Genomic DNA, 15,457 nt, shown 5'->3' on the forward strand with positions numbered 1-15,457 from the left:
TTAAACCTCTGCTTTCTGCTCCCCATGGCTTTCCATGAAAACAGCTGTTTGTCATGAACTGCATCAAAATTCATGAAAGTTCATGGTGGTTCTTCAGTTTGCGAACATTGCTTCACAAACCATGAACTGGCCAAAATTTGTGACGAACTTTAGTTCATCAGCTGGTTCATGCCCATCCCTATTCAAGATACCATATTTAATTTATAAATACCTATCTCAGGGGCTTGCATATCTTGCAAGCTTCCCAGGCCTCCCCACCTAGAAGTGATATATTCAAATCCTCAGAGTCTCATCTGATTATGTTTCTCTCTCTTTTACATTTCCTTTCCATGGTGGAAGTCACGCCATTGTCTGAATTAGTACACAGGTGTAAGTACTAAAGTATCATGTAGGTGCTTTCCCAAGAGTAAACGTAATAACATCAGAAGATGCTCATAGATATGTATGGATATGTGCATGCTCTCTCTTTCTCAGAGTATCATTATGTAGTGTTTAAAACAGGGTTTTTGAATGCAGCTACTGGCCAGAGAATTTAATTGCCTTTTGAGGATGTGCTGTGTATTAAATATGTTCCAAGAATCTCCTTGGTCTATCTAGGGCTACATTTGTATTCCACCTTTCTTGTGTATTTGCACAAACTGTCATTGAGGACTGTTGTGTAATGGGTTGCTTGGGAAAATTCTATGTGCACTCTTTGTATATAAGAGGAACCGCATGTGGGAGGAATTGTTTTGTTTGTTTGCAAGAGTTAATATCTTTGGTTTGTGTGGAATTAGATTTCATTTAATTGTTTTGTTCATCTTACAGCCATTTAGAATTTAAACACATTCTTCTCCGGATTGCAGGGAGCCAACAGCCTGCCTCTTAAAATGGAACCAGTGCTGTGTTCCTGTCTGTAATCATGAAAAAGGCAACTTTAAGTGTCACCTGTATCAGGTTTCTGCGACTTTGTGGAGCTATTCCAAAATGCAGGTGGATTAATGATGCAAATTCCAGTATTGGTGATTAAAGTGCTTAGGAGCTCAATTTCCCCTTTGTTTGTTTGTTCCAGGCTCTTTGTGGCCTGTGCTCCATTATAACTATTCCAAACTTTATACTCCCCTGTCTGGAGTGCATCTGTTTGTTTTTCCTGGCCATTCACTGTTTACAGAGTTTCAGTAATGAGAGTGAAGTAACATCTTATTTACTGAGACGAAAAGTTCTCCATAACAATAAAGATGCTTGGTCAAAAGATGTACTTTAGTGAAAAGTGGGGGAGAGGTCAATGGATTTATCATGCTTTATTTCAGAGAGTGAATATAATGGAAGGTACTGGAATGGTGTTGTTTGTCAATCCTGTACCTGTGTGAAGCCTGGAGTATCATATTCTGACTACCACCTCCCTCAACAACCAGCAGTTCTTCCTGGGCTAATAGTAGGTCTGCCTTTGTTTCCCCAACCCAAGCCACCAACATATTTTTACCAACAGAAATATAAACTCTGTCATAAATATCTGCTGATGCAGTTTGCCACCCTTGAAGGTATGCAGTACTTATAGCCCAGTTTGTAATAAAATACCTAAGAAAGATAATAAAAAGTGTGAAATTAGAGAAGCAATATTATTTGCAAAGAATGATAATCTAGTGGAAATTACTGTTCACATGCATGGCTTCCAAATGGATACACCTCCACATGTTGGCATTTTAAGTTGCCACTGTGGCATTGCTTGCATACATCCAACCTTAAAAATGTGAGGAGGAGCAGTATTGTGGCAGAGCACAGCATTATTTATTCTGCACTTAGTCAGCTCTATGTTTGGTCTATTTTTGTTGTTGTTGTTCAGTCGCACAGTCGAGTCCGACTCTTTGCGACCCCATGGACCAGCTCCCGCCAGGCCCTCCTGTCTTCCGCCGTCCTCTGAAGTTGGCTCAATTTCATGTTCGTTGCATCTATGACACTGTCTAACCATCTCATCCTTTGCCGTCCCCATCTTCTTTGACCTTCAATCTTTCCCAGCATCAGGGTCTTCTCCAGTGAGTGCTCCCTTCTCATTTGGTGGCCAAAGTATTTGAGCTTCAGTTTCATTATCTGGCCTTCCAGGGAACAGTCAGGGTTGATTTCTTTTAGGATTGACTGATTTGATCTTCTTGCAGACCAAGGGACTCTCAAGAGTCTTCTCCAGCACCATAGTTCAAAAGAATCTATTCTTCGGTGCTCGGCCTTCCTTATAGTCCAACTCTCGCAGCCATACAGCACTACTGGGAATACCAGAAATGGCGATTGAGGGGTGACATGATAGAGGTTTAAGCCAAAAGCCGAAACCTCTCATGTCACCCTTCAATTGTCATTTCTCCAAGCTTAAGAGCCCTGATCTCTTTAACCTCTCTTCATAGGGAAGGTGTTTTGTTGTTGTTGTTGTTCAGTCGCACAGTCGAGTCCGACTCTTTCTCTTGCTTTCTCCATAATCCAGCGAATGTTGGCAATTTGATCTCTAGTTCCTCTACCTCTTCGAAACCCAGCTTGTACTTCTGGCAGTTCTCTATCCATGTACTGTTGAAGCCTAGCTTGTAGGATCTTGAGCATGACCTTGCTAGCGTGTGATATGAGTGCAATTGTGCGATAGTTTGAACATTCCTTGGCATTGCCCTTCTTTGGGATTGGAATGTATACTGACCTTTTCCAATCCTGTGGCCACTGTTGCGTTTTCCAAATTTGCTGCCAAATTGAGTGCAGCACTTTAACAGCATCATCTTTTAAGACTTTGAATAGCTCAGCTGGAATACCATCACCTCCACTAGCTTTGTTGTTAGTAATGCTTTCTAAGGCCCATTTAACTTCACATTCCAGAATGTCTGGCTCGAGGTCAGTGATTATACCGTCGTGGTTGTCAAGGACATCGAGGTCTTTCTTGTATAGTTCTTCTGTGTATTCTTGCCATCTTTTCCTGATCTCTTCTGCTTCTGTTAGGTCCCTACCGTTTTTGTCCTTTATCACGGCCAGCTTTGCATGGAATGCTCCCTTGATTTCTCCAATTTTCTTGAAGAGATCTCTAGTCCTTCCCATTCTATTGTTTTCTTCTATTACTTTGCACTGTTCATTCAGGAAGGCCTCCTTATCTCTCCTTGCTGATCTCTGGAAATCTGCATTCAGTTGGGTAAATCTTTCCTTTTCGCCTTTGCCTTTCGCTTCCCTTCTTTTCTCTGCTATTTGTAAAGCCTCATCGGAAAACCACTTTGCTTTCTTGCATTTCTTTTTCTTTGGGATGGTGGTGATTGCTGTCTCCTGTACAATGTCACAAACCTCTGTCCATAGTTCTTCAGGCACTCTATCTATCAAATCCAGACCCTTTGGTCTATTACTGTAACCATATTAACGTTAACGTTGGAAATTTGATTTCAGAAAAGAACAAAAGTCCATTGGGCCTGTCTTGTGAGTGGTTATCTATCTGACATGCATGCATGGATTGCCCCCATTTTGTACAGCACAAAGATGCCATCTAAATCACTGCATGCCAGAGACATTGGATTCTTTCTCTTTCTGTGACATCTATTAAGAGCTTGTCATTACCTTTACCGTCAAATGGCCTCTTACCATGCCCTGTCCTTGCTCATTCCATGAACTGTCATTTCCATGAACTGTCATGTGTGGAATTCTCATCAGAGTTGGGAGTGAGGAAAGAAGCCTAGGCTGAGTACTTCTTAATGCAGGTGGCAACCTTTGTGAAGGTTTTGTGGCTGGTTTAGATAATTTCGCTGCCAAAATGTCAATAAGAGCAGCATTTTACTTGCTCCTAGGGCGTTGTAGGGGAATATTTACCAACAGTGAAATTTCCAAAGCTGTTAATTAAAAGATTTTGGTTTGGGATTAAGGTATCTTCGTTAAGAGACGCTGTTGGTTTATTTACAGGTTGTTGCCTATTAGATGGGAATTTTGTCCTTATTTGTCAGAAATTGTATAGAAGCATTACATATAGGAGATGTGGTTAGCAGTGGGCAGAATGGCCAGCGCTAAGTGTTTGTTTTGGAATATTAAATACTCCTACCTTTCTGCTTGGGACAAACATGCTCTACTATAACCTAGTTTCAGCACTCAGAAACCTTAATGTGTAGTTTATTATTCACATCCATCATGAAAAACTACATAATCATACATTAAATGTTTTAAAAATAGTCAACATAAAGTACAGTGAAGACCAGAGATGGTACAGACTGTCTCGTGGCTTACAGGATTCCCTCCCATTCCTGGACTGGCCTGGGTGGCTAAACCCTGTACAGGAACTTTAAAGCCCTTCGTTACCTTGTTGTTGTTTGCTGTCAAGTCACAGCTGACTTATGGCGACCTCTGGTGGGGTTTTCAGAGCAAGAGACGTTCAGAAGTGATTTGCCATTGCCTGCCTCCATGTCACGACCCTGGTATTCCTTGGAGGTCACCCATACAAATACCAGCAGGGCCAGCAACCAAATAAGATCCGTGCCCTGCGGGACTTGTTACAGTCCCACAGAGCCTGTAAGGCAGAGATGTTCTCCTGTGAGATAGCGGCATTACTGGCTTCTCTTGCGCCATCTTCAGTTATATTTCTCTGTTACTGGTTTTTAATCTTGTTTTAATTGATGTCGTACACCACTCTGAGCCCAGTGCCGGTGGAAGGCGGTTGAAAAATCTAAATAAATAAATAATCAGTGGCTCCAAGATCTGACGAGATCAGGCTAGCCTGGGCCCACTTACTTGAAAGATGGCCTCTCTCTTCATGTTCCCCAGCAGAAGCTTTGTTCTTCCCAGCAAGTTCTACTGTCTTCACAGCAAGTGCTACTGGCAGTACCCCCCTTGTTTAAGGCATGTTTGGCAACAGTCTGGGCCTGAGCTTTCTTGTATAAGCAACTGTAAAATCTACCAATCTAGCTAGGCAGTCCAGCCAGCATTCAAAGTATAAAGATGCAGATAGCCCACTTAAGTCAAATATCCAGCAGCAATCCTGCTTTTGCTGCTAAACTGGAAGTGCAAAAAAACAGGATTGTCAAGCATATGCCAGGCCACAGAATATGCTGGTGGTCGTGTTTGGCTTGGAAGGTCACAAAATCTGCAGCCATGGTGTAGCCCCTGCATTTTTAAACATTTAAATTTTATGTAATGGTATATATAAGCTATAGTAGAATCTGTCCTTTGTAGCTTTGTGCTTGTTCATGTGTGCAGTGGCCAAACTGAATTTCTTACACCTGGTTATGGTAAGGCTCCTGTTCTTCCATGACACTGTGGTAGAAGTAGCATATGAATCAGATGTCCTATTGTCATGGTTCCTGCATTTGACGGCAGAACTGGTTCTTATTAAGCAAGCATGCATTTATTTCTTCTTCACACTCTGCTTAAGACAGCCATAGACAAATTCAAACCAGAAGCTATTCTCATGTAGGAAATTCCAGTGGTGACGCGTGTAAGCCAGTGGTATCCTTGAGTAATCTGTTCCAGAGTGAATTTAACCAATTATAAAGCATGTTTGGTTGAGTTACAGGGAGCTTAATTCAAGATCTGAAGCCAGTCAGCCTGATTTGTTTGGTTTTCTCTTGAGTATTGCCATGGCTGAGTGCAACCCATAATTTATTTTTTCATTTGTGAGGTACAAATACTCTTCTGAAGGCATTAAAAAATTGAGCTCCTTATTTGGATATTCTGGTGAGTTCATCTCACCGAAATCCCAATTTCTATTCACGCTTTGGAGGCCCATCTCTCTTTATGCACTTTTTCACATGCTTCTTGTCTGGTGAACATTTGATGTCTTCATATTGAATTCTGACAGCATTTCTTGCATTGAGGTGAAAGAGAAAGATACCAGCATTAGTCATATATTTCCATAATCTGTTTTTAAATGTAATACGTGATGAAAATTTGGAACTGCCCTGACCTGGAGGACCCAGGCTAGCCTCATTCTGTAAGATCTTGGAAGTTAAGTGGAGTCAGCCCAAGTCAGTATTTGGATGGAAGCCCACCAAGGATGTCCAGAGGCACCCCATGGCAAACTATCTCTGAACGTCTCTTGCCTTGAAAACCCTACAGCAGGGTTGTAAAACATGAAGCCCATGGGCTAGATCAGGCCCTCAGGGGACTTCTGTCAGGCCTGCAGTGGAACTAGCTGTTTCTTGCTTCCTTTTCCAGTGCTGGTGGTGGTGGTGGTACGTCACAGGTTGCTTTACCAGACTCTCTCAGTCGCACAGGAGAGACAGATAGGCAAGCCTCTCCCGTGCGATTGAGAGAGTCTGGTAAAGCACTGGCTGAGTCTCCTCCCCCTCCCCCTCCCAGCCAGAACTCACTTCCTGGCCAGGCTGCTTCGATTGTATACAGGAGACAAAGGGAAGCCTTTCTTTCCTTCCACTGGCTGAGGCTCATCCCTGAAGGGAGGGAGGGAACAAAGGAGAGCTTGCTTTGCTGGGCTGCCTCAGTCACATGGGAGAAATACCAGGCACCTTTAAGACCAACAAAGTTTTGTTCAAGGTATGAGCTTTTGTGTGCCTTGCTACAGTGTGTGTGTATTCTGTTGGGTTCCTTATGCTCTCTGTGTGTATTCATGCCCTCATGATCCAGTCTTCCTCCCCCTTTTCACTGTATTCATGCCTTCATGACCCAGTACTTCTCAGTAAGAAAGCAATGTGAACTATTTTAGAGGAGGAATAACAACAAGTCAGTGAGGTGGATTAGACTGAGAGTGTGTGTCCAGACCAAGTTCACCCAGTACATTTCCTTCGTGGGATGTTGTAGTTATTTCTCTGGGGGAGACTATAGTTTTATCAACAAACAGACAGCCCTCAGTCTGTGTCAGGATGCCTTCTCGTGTTCTTGACCAGCACATGAAGCAACTTATGCACAAAAGGTTACAGTGTCCAGTCATTTCATGTTTTCCCCTAGGTCCTAAGCTCAGAACACTGAACATGAGATTTCTGTAATGAATGTCAATAAATCAAAAGTAGGTTTGCAGCTTACAGATACACACCTGAACAGCATACTCAAGATTGCTACAGCACAAACATTTTGATGCAATAATTCAGAGCAAGAGGTGTCAGTTATCAGAGACAGTTAAATAGACAAAATATTGCAAAGGCGCTAGTGTTTTAAGCATGTTCTATTTAAAGTTTAAAAAATCTTTAATTGTGTTTGTCTGTGTCCTTTATAAAGTTTATATCTCCGCTACCTGGCATTACATTTTATTACACACATGGCCCGATCCAACAGCGTCTCATTTAATTCAGATCCGGCCCTCATAACAAATGAGTTCACCACCTCTGCCCTACAGGGTTGTCATGTCAGCTGCAACTTGATGGCCCTTTCCACCGCCATAGCAAGAACTGGGAACAACATCTTTGAAACTATTGTAAACCAACTTGAACCAGGAGAGAAGGAAGGATAGAAATGTTTAATAAATAAATATTAAATGAATAAACTATTTCAGAGTTTCCTATTATACATTCCTTATATTTCTTTTATCTTGGTCTACGTTTTTGTTTCCTATACCTAGACGTAATTGAGATGAATGGGGGAAAATGGTCTTCAAGATACTATGCAAGATTTTATTGTCCAGTTGTTCTTACTTCTGTAAGCTGCAATGTGGGTCTTTGAGGTGGATGTTGTTGGTGATGCGGGAATGTAAATTGTTTAAAAATTATGCTTTATGAATTTCCCATTATTCAGTTTTCCCACGCCATGTAGAGGACAAATACTTGCTTAAATCTCTACCAGAAACCAGCCCTTTGTTATGGTGGTTGTATGCAGATGGATGCTACCCTCCACGGAGCTGTGTCCACAGTTGATTCTCTCGTGGAGAATTTTTAGAGTACTAAAACTTAACTACAATCATGTAAGATTCAAAGCAGATCCAAAAGATAAATGCCTTTCCCCTCTCCCCGCCAATACATGTTACTTAGAATTAGATTGATTGGGAATTTGTGATTTTTGGCCTTAGGATCTCTCATACTCACGTTATTCTTTCTGAGCAGCAGCTATTTAAGAACAAAATACCAAGAATGTCCTACAATAACATTCATTGAATAAGAGTAAAATAATTCCATACACATTTCTCTGTCTTTATCATATCTTTTGCTTTTATCCCCAGGGTTTAGAACAGGTTTTTTTAAAAAACGTATGCTTTTTCAAAAATTGCATTTGAAAGTGTTGTTTTTTCAGTTCTTTTTACTGTCCTAGCAATGCACAGTACTCCTGCATTCTGGAAAATGTATTCAGTTTTGCATTGCCGTAATATGTATAAACAGTGTATTCAGAGAATGTTTTCATCAGCCCATAATTTAGTCTGGAAAAAATCCTTGATTTCCCTTGCGTCTTATCTTTGTGTAAAGCAGCATGCAGGAGTATCAGTTGATTTGCTCTTCTTCAGAAAGACAGTAATTGTGTGCAGCGTTTCCATGGCCTCTCCTCGCACACCGTAGCCCGAAATACGCCTTCCCAGTCCTGCTCTTTCTCGTCCCCTCTTCCCCAGGAGCAGGTTTTCACGGGACATTTCAGGCTGTTGTGAAAGTCACACTCTGAGGGTAGAAGTCCTTTGGCACCCACAGAAATACTGTGCTAGATCCAACATATTGCAACATGCTTAAAAACAAATGTAAATACTGCCTAAAAAGTCAATCCTTATTTCCCAAGGTAAGAAATTGTCAGCCTAAGAGGTAATGTAAAAGAATCTGCACGTGCTGCGTTAATGGAGGAGAGGAGAATGCCATAAGCGGCTCTGGGTCCCCAGTGGGGAGAAAGGAAAGGTACAGATGAAGGAAATAAATAAATAAAATATTTTTCAATCCTGTTAGAAGTGAAAGCGGTTCATAGTCGTAGCCTTCTAACCATAGAAGTATCTGGCTTTGGCTGCTCACTCATGCTTATTCTGCCACCTCCTTCAGTCATTACTTCAAAATGTATGTTTTGTTTTTGCCTTTTCCCCCCCCTAACGAAGTGCCAGGCTGAGGATCAAACCCTGTATGGAGCCCCTTAATTTACACCATCAGGTGCTTAACGAATTCCATGTCTGATTTTCTTGCAGCTTAATGATGAGCTGGAGAAAGGTGAGAGGGACAGTGCAGAGCTACAAGAGTTTGCCAATGCCATTCTACAGCAGATAGCCGATCACTGCCCTGACATCCTGGAGCAAGTTGTCAATGCCCTCGAGGAATCGTCATGACCAGAACCGATGCAAGGCCTCCCAGGAGAAGCATGCCCAGGGGCTGAGCCCAGCCCGTCCAAGGAGTCATGGGGATGAAGAAAAGCAAGAGGGGAGAGACCAGGACAGGAACTTTTGGTGCACCTTTTTATAAAAACAAAAACTGAACTGAACTGGTATCTCAGCTCTTCCAGTCTAGAAGTTCTGAATCATGCCTGCATTCATCTTCTCACTGCCTTTTTAACTTTGGAATACGCCTCCCAGTTCCTTTTCCTGCTGGCTTTTGGGATGTGTCGGCTCAAAGATTTGCTGGGCCCAGTAAACGCGGGAGTGGCAATATTTTGGACACAGCTAGTTCTGGTGGCTCACTGGGTGCTGGTGATGGAGCACTTGCCTTCACTTTATTTCCCAGTTGGATGGTGGAAGCTGAGCATGCTCCAGTAGTGGCCAACACCAGTTTAGTTAGCTCACAGTTGGCTGCCTGTGTCTGCACAAATGTTTTACTTCGAAAGGGGAAGTTCTCACAGAGGGAGAATACCCCTTGTTCTTGACAGTCGTGGCAGATAAGCAAAGATGCAGAATGTTATTGTGTAGCATCTTCTTCATACCAGGAGCTGCATTTTTGTTTACCATATGGGCCCTGAAATGCTGGCCACTGTTTCATTTAGCTGGCTTCCCTTATCTGGCCATTCGTAGTCATTATCTCCTCTGTGTATCTTTGCATTCTCATTTATAGGATGCTTTCTTCTTTCTTGACTTTTTAAACAGTTTCTAGTTTTACTTCTTGAACCGTACCTAGTAATTGGGTACTAAATATGGTCACACCTAATGCTTTACCTTCCCTAGCACCCACTGGCTGATTAGTGAGTCCAAAATAATTTATCTAAACGGCATCCTGTTCACAAAAGCCAAATTAACGGCCTGGATAGGAATCTGAATATTTGTACGTTTTGCACTAACTGTGAACATAGTTTTATGCCTGTGCAGTGTACTGGTTTTATGCGTAGTGTCATTCTGCAGGTATTCAGCAGAGTAATGCTGGTGTCACTGTGTTCTTCCTTAGAGGAACTAATTCTTTCTGTAGATTCTCAGAGTTGATAGTACCTTTAGAGCCAATAAGAGAGAAGTGGTCAGGAACTAAGAAGAAGTAGAGGAAAGATTGCCCACTCTTAAGTTGTTTTTCTTAACTGTTTTGCCTCTGTACTCATTGTCCTACTCACCATGTTTGGTTTTCCCAGCTTAAGCATCTCATAGATGGAAGTTCCCACAATGTAGTTCCCTTGACCCTGCATTCCAGGTTGGTAAGGCAGACACTCTGAAGGCTTTTTTCCACCTGATTTCAGAGGCCATACCAAATGTATCAAAGAATTCTTTCCACTTTCTTGTATTTTACTCTCTTCCACTTGTATTCCCCCCCCAAAAAAAACAAAAACAAACTGGCAACTCATATCCTAGGACATCACTGATTTTTTTATATATATAGAAAGGAAGGTAATCTCTGAAAACTAGCACTCACTATTATAGTACTGGCATTTTATTGTAAAGGGATGCAAGGGGGCCATCCGGTGCCAATTTGTTTTAGTGATGTTCAGCTTCTTACTTAATGTAGCAGCTGTACTTGAGAAAGGAGGTGCAAGGTAAGTAAGCTTACTTTGTCTTCTCCCTGGGGTGTTCTAATGAGAAGTTTATGTTGCACCTTCATGGATTTTGGAGATCAGGGGTGGTAGTTTTAGAACTAATAACCTGTGGCTGATGCTTTTTGTCACAGAGCAATAAAATGGGTGGTGGTGGGGAGACCTGATTGTTCCCAAGGTCGAAATTGCCTTTACCGGAAGGCATGTAGACAGTGACTGTACATACCACTGAGCCATGCCTCATACCAAAGCCACGCCTTTGGCCCTATTGTTTGAATCAGCGCATTTTGATCAGAGCTTCTGTTTGGAAATCCTCCCTTCTAGCTTGTTCTTCTTCATCCCTAATTACTCACTGTAGGAATTTAATGCTGCCTGTAAAACTATCACAACCCTTCAGGCCTAACATCTTCCCACCACCACCACTCCCTGGCTATCCCATTAAGTTATATGGTTGGGTCTCCAGCTGCCCTTGTTCCCTGCTGTAAAACAATCCACTCTCTCTGTGGGAGAAGCTGTGGAATTTTCCTTATCGGTGGTTGAAATGACTGGAGCTTGTAAACCTCTTATGTGAGATGCTTCTTGATAGCATTTGCTTTGGTGAAGAGTAGGGAGGGGAGCCGGTCAGAGATAGTCGCTTGTGGTTGCTGCCTCATCCCCATGTGTTTATTGCACTGCCCATATATTGCAGTTCTCTGTCCTAGTATTTCTGGAGCCTTTAACTCAGCTGCCACCATGTGGCTGTGCTACTGCAAACACACACACACACACACACACAAAACCCTGGAATTGCTTCAGCAGACACATGCCCTTCCCAGCAATGCAATGACTGCAATGAAATGGTGATAACACCCATTGTTTACACTCTGCTCCACTCACAGCATGTTTTCTGGAAGGATTTGTGGAGCAAAGCCAGTTCCCACGCTGGCCATTTGGTTGCTGTTTGAGCCGTTCCCCCTCCATCTCCAAATCTGGAATATGTCTGTCTTGCAACTTCTCCCTATTCCCCCCACACACACACACACACAAAAGTACAACTCTTCCACCTCATTCTGTGACTACACTAGAGCCCATTCTAAGCCTATCAGTAAAGAGGTTTCAGAGAAAGAGAGAGAGAGAGAGACTAAGCAATATTTTACCTAACAGCTGAGCATATTTAGCTTTATCATTGATGAACCATTGTGGATAGTCCTCTTGATGCTGTTGGTGTAGTAGTGATGCCTCACCATATTTCTTTAGGAACTATGAGGCCTCAAGTACAAGGCTTTGATCATGTTGGTGGGGTTGAACATGACCTGTTTCAACTTCTTTCCTTTAATGTAGAACATTAGACAACTAACTTCCTTGGAAGTCAAGTTGACATTGACTTCACTATGAGATGGTGTACCAGCATGCTCAAGTGAGAAGGGATGCTAGATATATGTGGCCATCTGATTGCCAGGACAACAGTCATTGCTGTTTGTTCCTGTGACAAGTAAGATTCATCACCTCTGTTCAGTAAAGATGGCTCTGGACAATTGTTCCACAATTGTATCATTTTGATTGCTTTGCTCCTGAGTCCAGTATTCAAGAATATCCTCTTATCAATGAATTCCAACATACCTCTTGCCACATTGAGTTTTATTTGCAGGTTTGTAATGAGCCTGGCTTTGTTTAAGGAGTGTATGTTTCCTGTTTCAAGCTATAATAATGTTAATTTGTTAAGCATCAAAAAGTTTTGTAAACTGCAGGAATCCTCCATAGAAGAGGGAAATGGGACAGTTCATCTTACTTTGTGTGAGAGAAATCAGAAAATTCGTTGACGTGCTGATTGAAAATCTTAGTGATCGTCAAGAATGCAAGGCCGAATGGTAATCCTGATATAAACAATACTTCAACCGTGGAATTGCATAATGACACTAGCTACCAACATTTAAGGAAAGAATTAATGAAGGTACATCTAGAGGAAATTGGTCTGTTACAGTTATTGTGGTCATTTAATTGTTTTTTCACTCAGCAATGCCAAATGCTCTCTGGAATGCTCTCTGGAAATCCTAAACCTCAACTACAACTTGATGAATGACATTATGATGAGACACTATAAGGTATGCCATCAAATATCATTTAGAGAAGGGAAAAACTCAATCAGGTATAGCTCCAGGAAACTTTTCATCTAAGGGAATTTTCTCTGTTTATTTTGTGAGCGAATGGTGAATATTTTGTCATGGAAGTTTTAGACAACTGTTTCTATCCATTCTGATATTTAGGGGGTACTCAAGAAAATTCTTGTATCTTGAAAAAAAAAGTTAATGAAACACCATTTTCCCACTGTCTCGTACCTTGTTGCGCTTGAGTGCCATGGAAATTTTCTTATCAAAAGGTAGTGGGATGGCTTTTTTGAATATTGGTTTCTGTCTTAAGTATAGTTTTCCTGACATCACTATAGTATAAGTTCTTGCAGTGACTTTATGAAGTATCTTTCTGTCAAAGTGCTTGGGTTTTGAAGGAATCCTTTCAGAAAACCTAGCAGCAAAAGAAATGGAAAGCAGAGTTCCCTATATTTAATAACACTGCCCCAACAAAGCTAGTGGGGTGGGAATGTTTTGGGGCTGCCAGTGGGTGTTTTGGGGCTGCCAGAATTGACAAGGTAGATTCTTCTCTTGCCAATCACTCAGACTTGTCAGCTCAGCAGGTGCTGTTTTTATATAAAAAATATTTTTTAACTTTTTTCCATTTAAGTAGAAAAAGACTGATCCTTCTGAACAAAATGGCTGTGTCTGCTGATCTTTTTTTAAAAAAAGAATAAAACCGTTTCCAAACTTTTTAGTGTCAAAAGCATAAAAATAAGAATAATGACTTTTTTCCAGTATGTGTGGCGAGTGCTGTAACCTATCATCATTGGTATTTCTCCCTCAACTTTTTCAGGGTTTTTGGAGTTTTTTTAATTTCCTGTTTTGTTCTCTGCTTGTCGATTATTGTCTATGTGGTCCTCGGGCTGAGGCAGTTACTGACAATGTGTGTCTATTGTTCGATTTACTTTAAAAAAAAGATAGAAGTAGAAATGAAAATAAAAGTCGTGTTAAAAATATAAACATTTAATGTGTCATCCAAAGGAATTCAAAGTATGAAAAGGCAAAGTTCTAGATTCCTCCTCCCAGTTTCTGTAAGAACGTGGATTTTATTTTGTTTTGTTATTTTTTTAGGCTCATGGTACCTATCAGTTGCCTTTGACAGACCAAGGAAGACCAAACCGGTGTGGCCTTTTAGGAATGTTATTCTCTTGGCTTTTAATGCACTGCCATACAGATTGCTTTTAAAATGCAGAACGGGACAGTGATTGGCTAGTCTTTGCTAGCCACTACTGTCTTTTGTGGATATCCCTGGGGGCTGTAATGCTGCAGTTTTGGCTTAACATTTGGGATGCATTAGAGCATATTTGCATACAACGATAGTCCTAGTTGTGTCTCATGCAAGCTGTTTAGCATTTCTAAATGCACCTTCAGCTCTGCCAATGCCATTTACATGTGTGTGGTTATTTTGTACCCACCTAGTTTTGAAAACATTCCTCTAGAATTGCCTGTTTTTGTATCAAAGGGGTTTGTAGTTCTTTTCTATACCACTGGGTTAAAATATTTGGACTTAAAGGGGGATGGAGAACATAAAATCCATGTATAATAAAGACACTTCTTGTTGCTACTGATCGCATCTATAAACATGAATGTACATTTTTAAAAAACCTGATTAATTTGGGGAAATGGCTATAATAATTCCAATTTGAGGTTATCAGTGCTGTGATAGTGGGATCTCTTTGACTGACAGCTGTTCCAGCTGGAATCCCAAGTTGGAAAAATACTGGCACCTGTAATCTTTCTCTTGGAGCATGCTCGTTAATGTGAGTTCTAAATGCTGAGCCTCATTTAACTGACATTACTCCATTAATCTGGTTTTCCCCATTGACCTCTCCTTCTCATCAGTTTGCTCATATCATGGTTTAGGTGGTTATCAATTCACTAACTTGGGTTTTGATAAGACCTGTTTGTGTTGAGACAGTATCTTAAGTTCTGTGTTTCGACTTGCCCTCAGTTCATCAGGCTTTGGTGCTTACCAGGCGTTCACTTTTAGGTTCTGAGGGATGATGAAATAAATAGGATTATATACCCCCTCACCAAAAAAACCCTCCCCGTATAATTCCATATGACATGCTATTCATCCATACTTGCCAAAACAGTATTCTTGCTTCCCTAGGGTTCATCTCATGCTAAAAGTTAAAAATTCCAATTTAAGGCAGGGCCAGTGGGCTGTCATATTGAGTGAGAAATTATAGGAAGTCCTCTATTCTCCCCCACCGTTTCACTACAGACGGCAATCTTTTATCTACTTGGAAAGTGGTATGTTGCACTTTAATGGAGGAGGAGACTGGCTTTGCATATATAGTCCTGGCATACTTTGAGTTCCTTCTGGAAGCAGCAGCGGCGGGAGGTGATAGATGTCTGTGGTGCAAGTGCGCAAGCTGCCTTCAACTTGTACGTGTTTTATTGATGGAGTCATGTTACTGATGGGATAATGAATTGCAAAGAAAATCGTGTTATATATTCAACTTTGCCTTGATAATATAAACACTTTTGTTCCGTTTTTTTCTTTTTTATTCACAAACTAAGTTCATGAGGAAATTATAAAGTTATTTAAAAGCAGTGTCGTCTCTTCTTTTGAATGCCTTTATCTT

General features: G+C 41.3%; 1 protein-coding gene across 4 annotated transcripts in view; it reads left to right on the forward strand.

Annotated features, from left to right (window-relative positions):
• The window catches only part of ERC1 (ELKS/RAB6-interacting/CAST family member 1), a 296,094-nt gene extending 282,731 nt beyond the window's left edge, over positions 1 to 13,363 (forward strand). For all 4 annotated transcript variants that reach the window (XM_015422884.1, XM_015422885.1, XM_015422886.1 and 1 more), the window contains one exon: positions 9,008 to 13,363. In XM_015422884.1, the coding sequence (XP_015278370.1) occupies positions 9,008 to 9,145 (138 nt within the window). In that variant the 3' untranslated portion in view covers positions 9,146 to 13,363. The remainder of the gene's footprint in view (positions 1 to 9,007) is intronic.
• The last annotated feature ends 2,094 nt before the right edge of the window (positions 13,364 to 15,457 follow it).

Source organism: Gekko japonicus, unplaced genomic scaffold (genome assembly GCF_001447785.1).
Source record: "Gekko japonicus isolate JY-2015 unplaced genomic scaffold, Gekko_japonicus_V1.1 scaffold34, whole genome shotgun sequence".
In the NCBI taxonomy this organism is placed as follows: Eukaryota; Metazoa; Chordata; class Lepidosauria; order Squamata; family Gekkonidae; genus Gekko; species Gekko japonicus.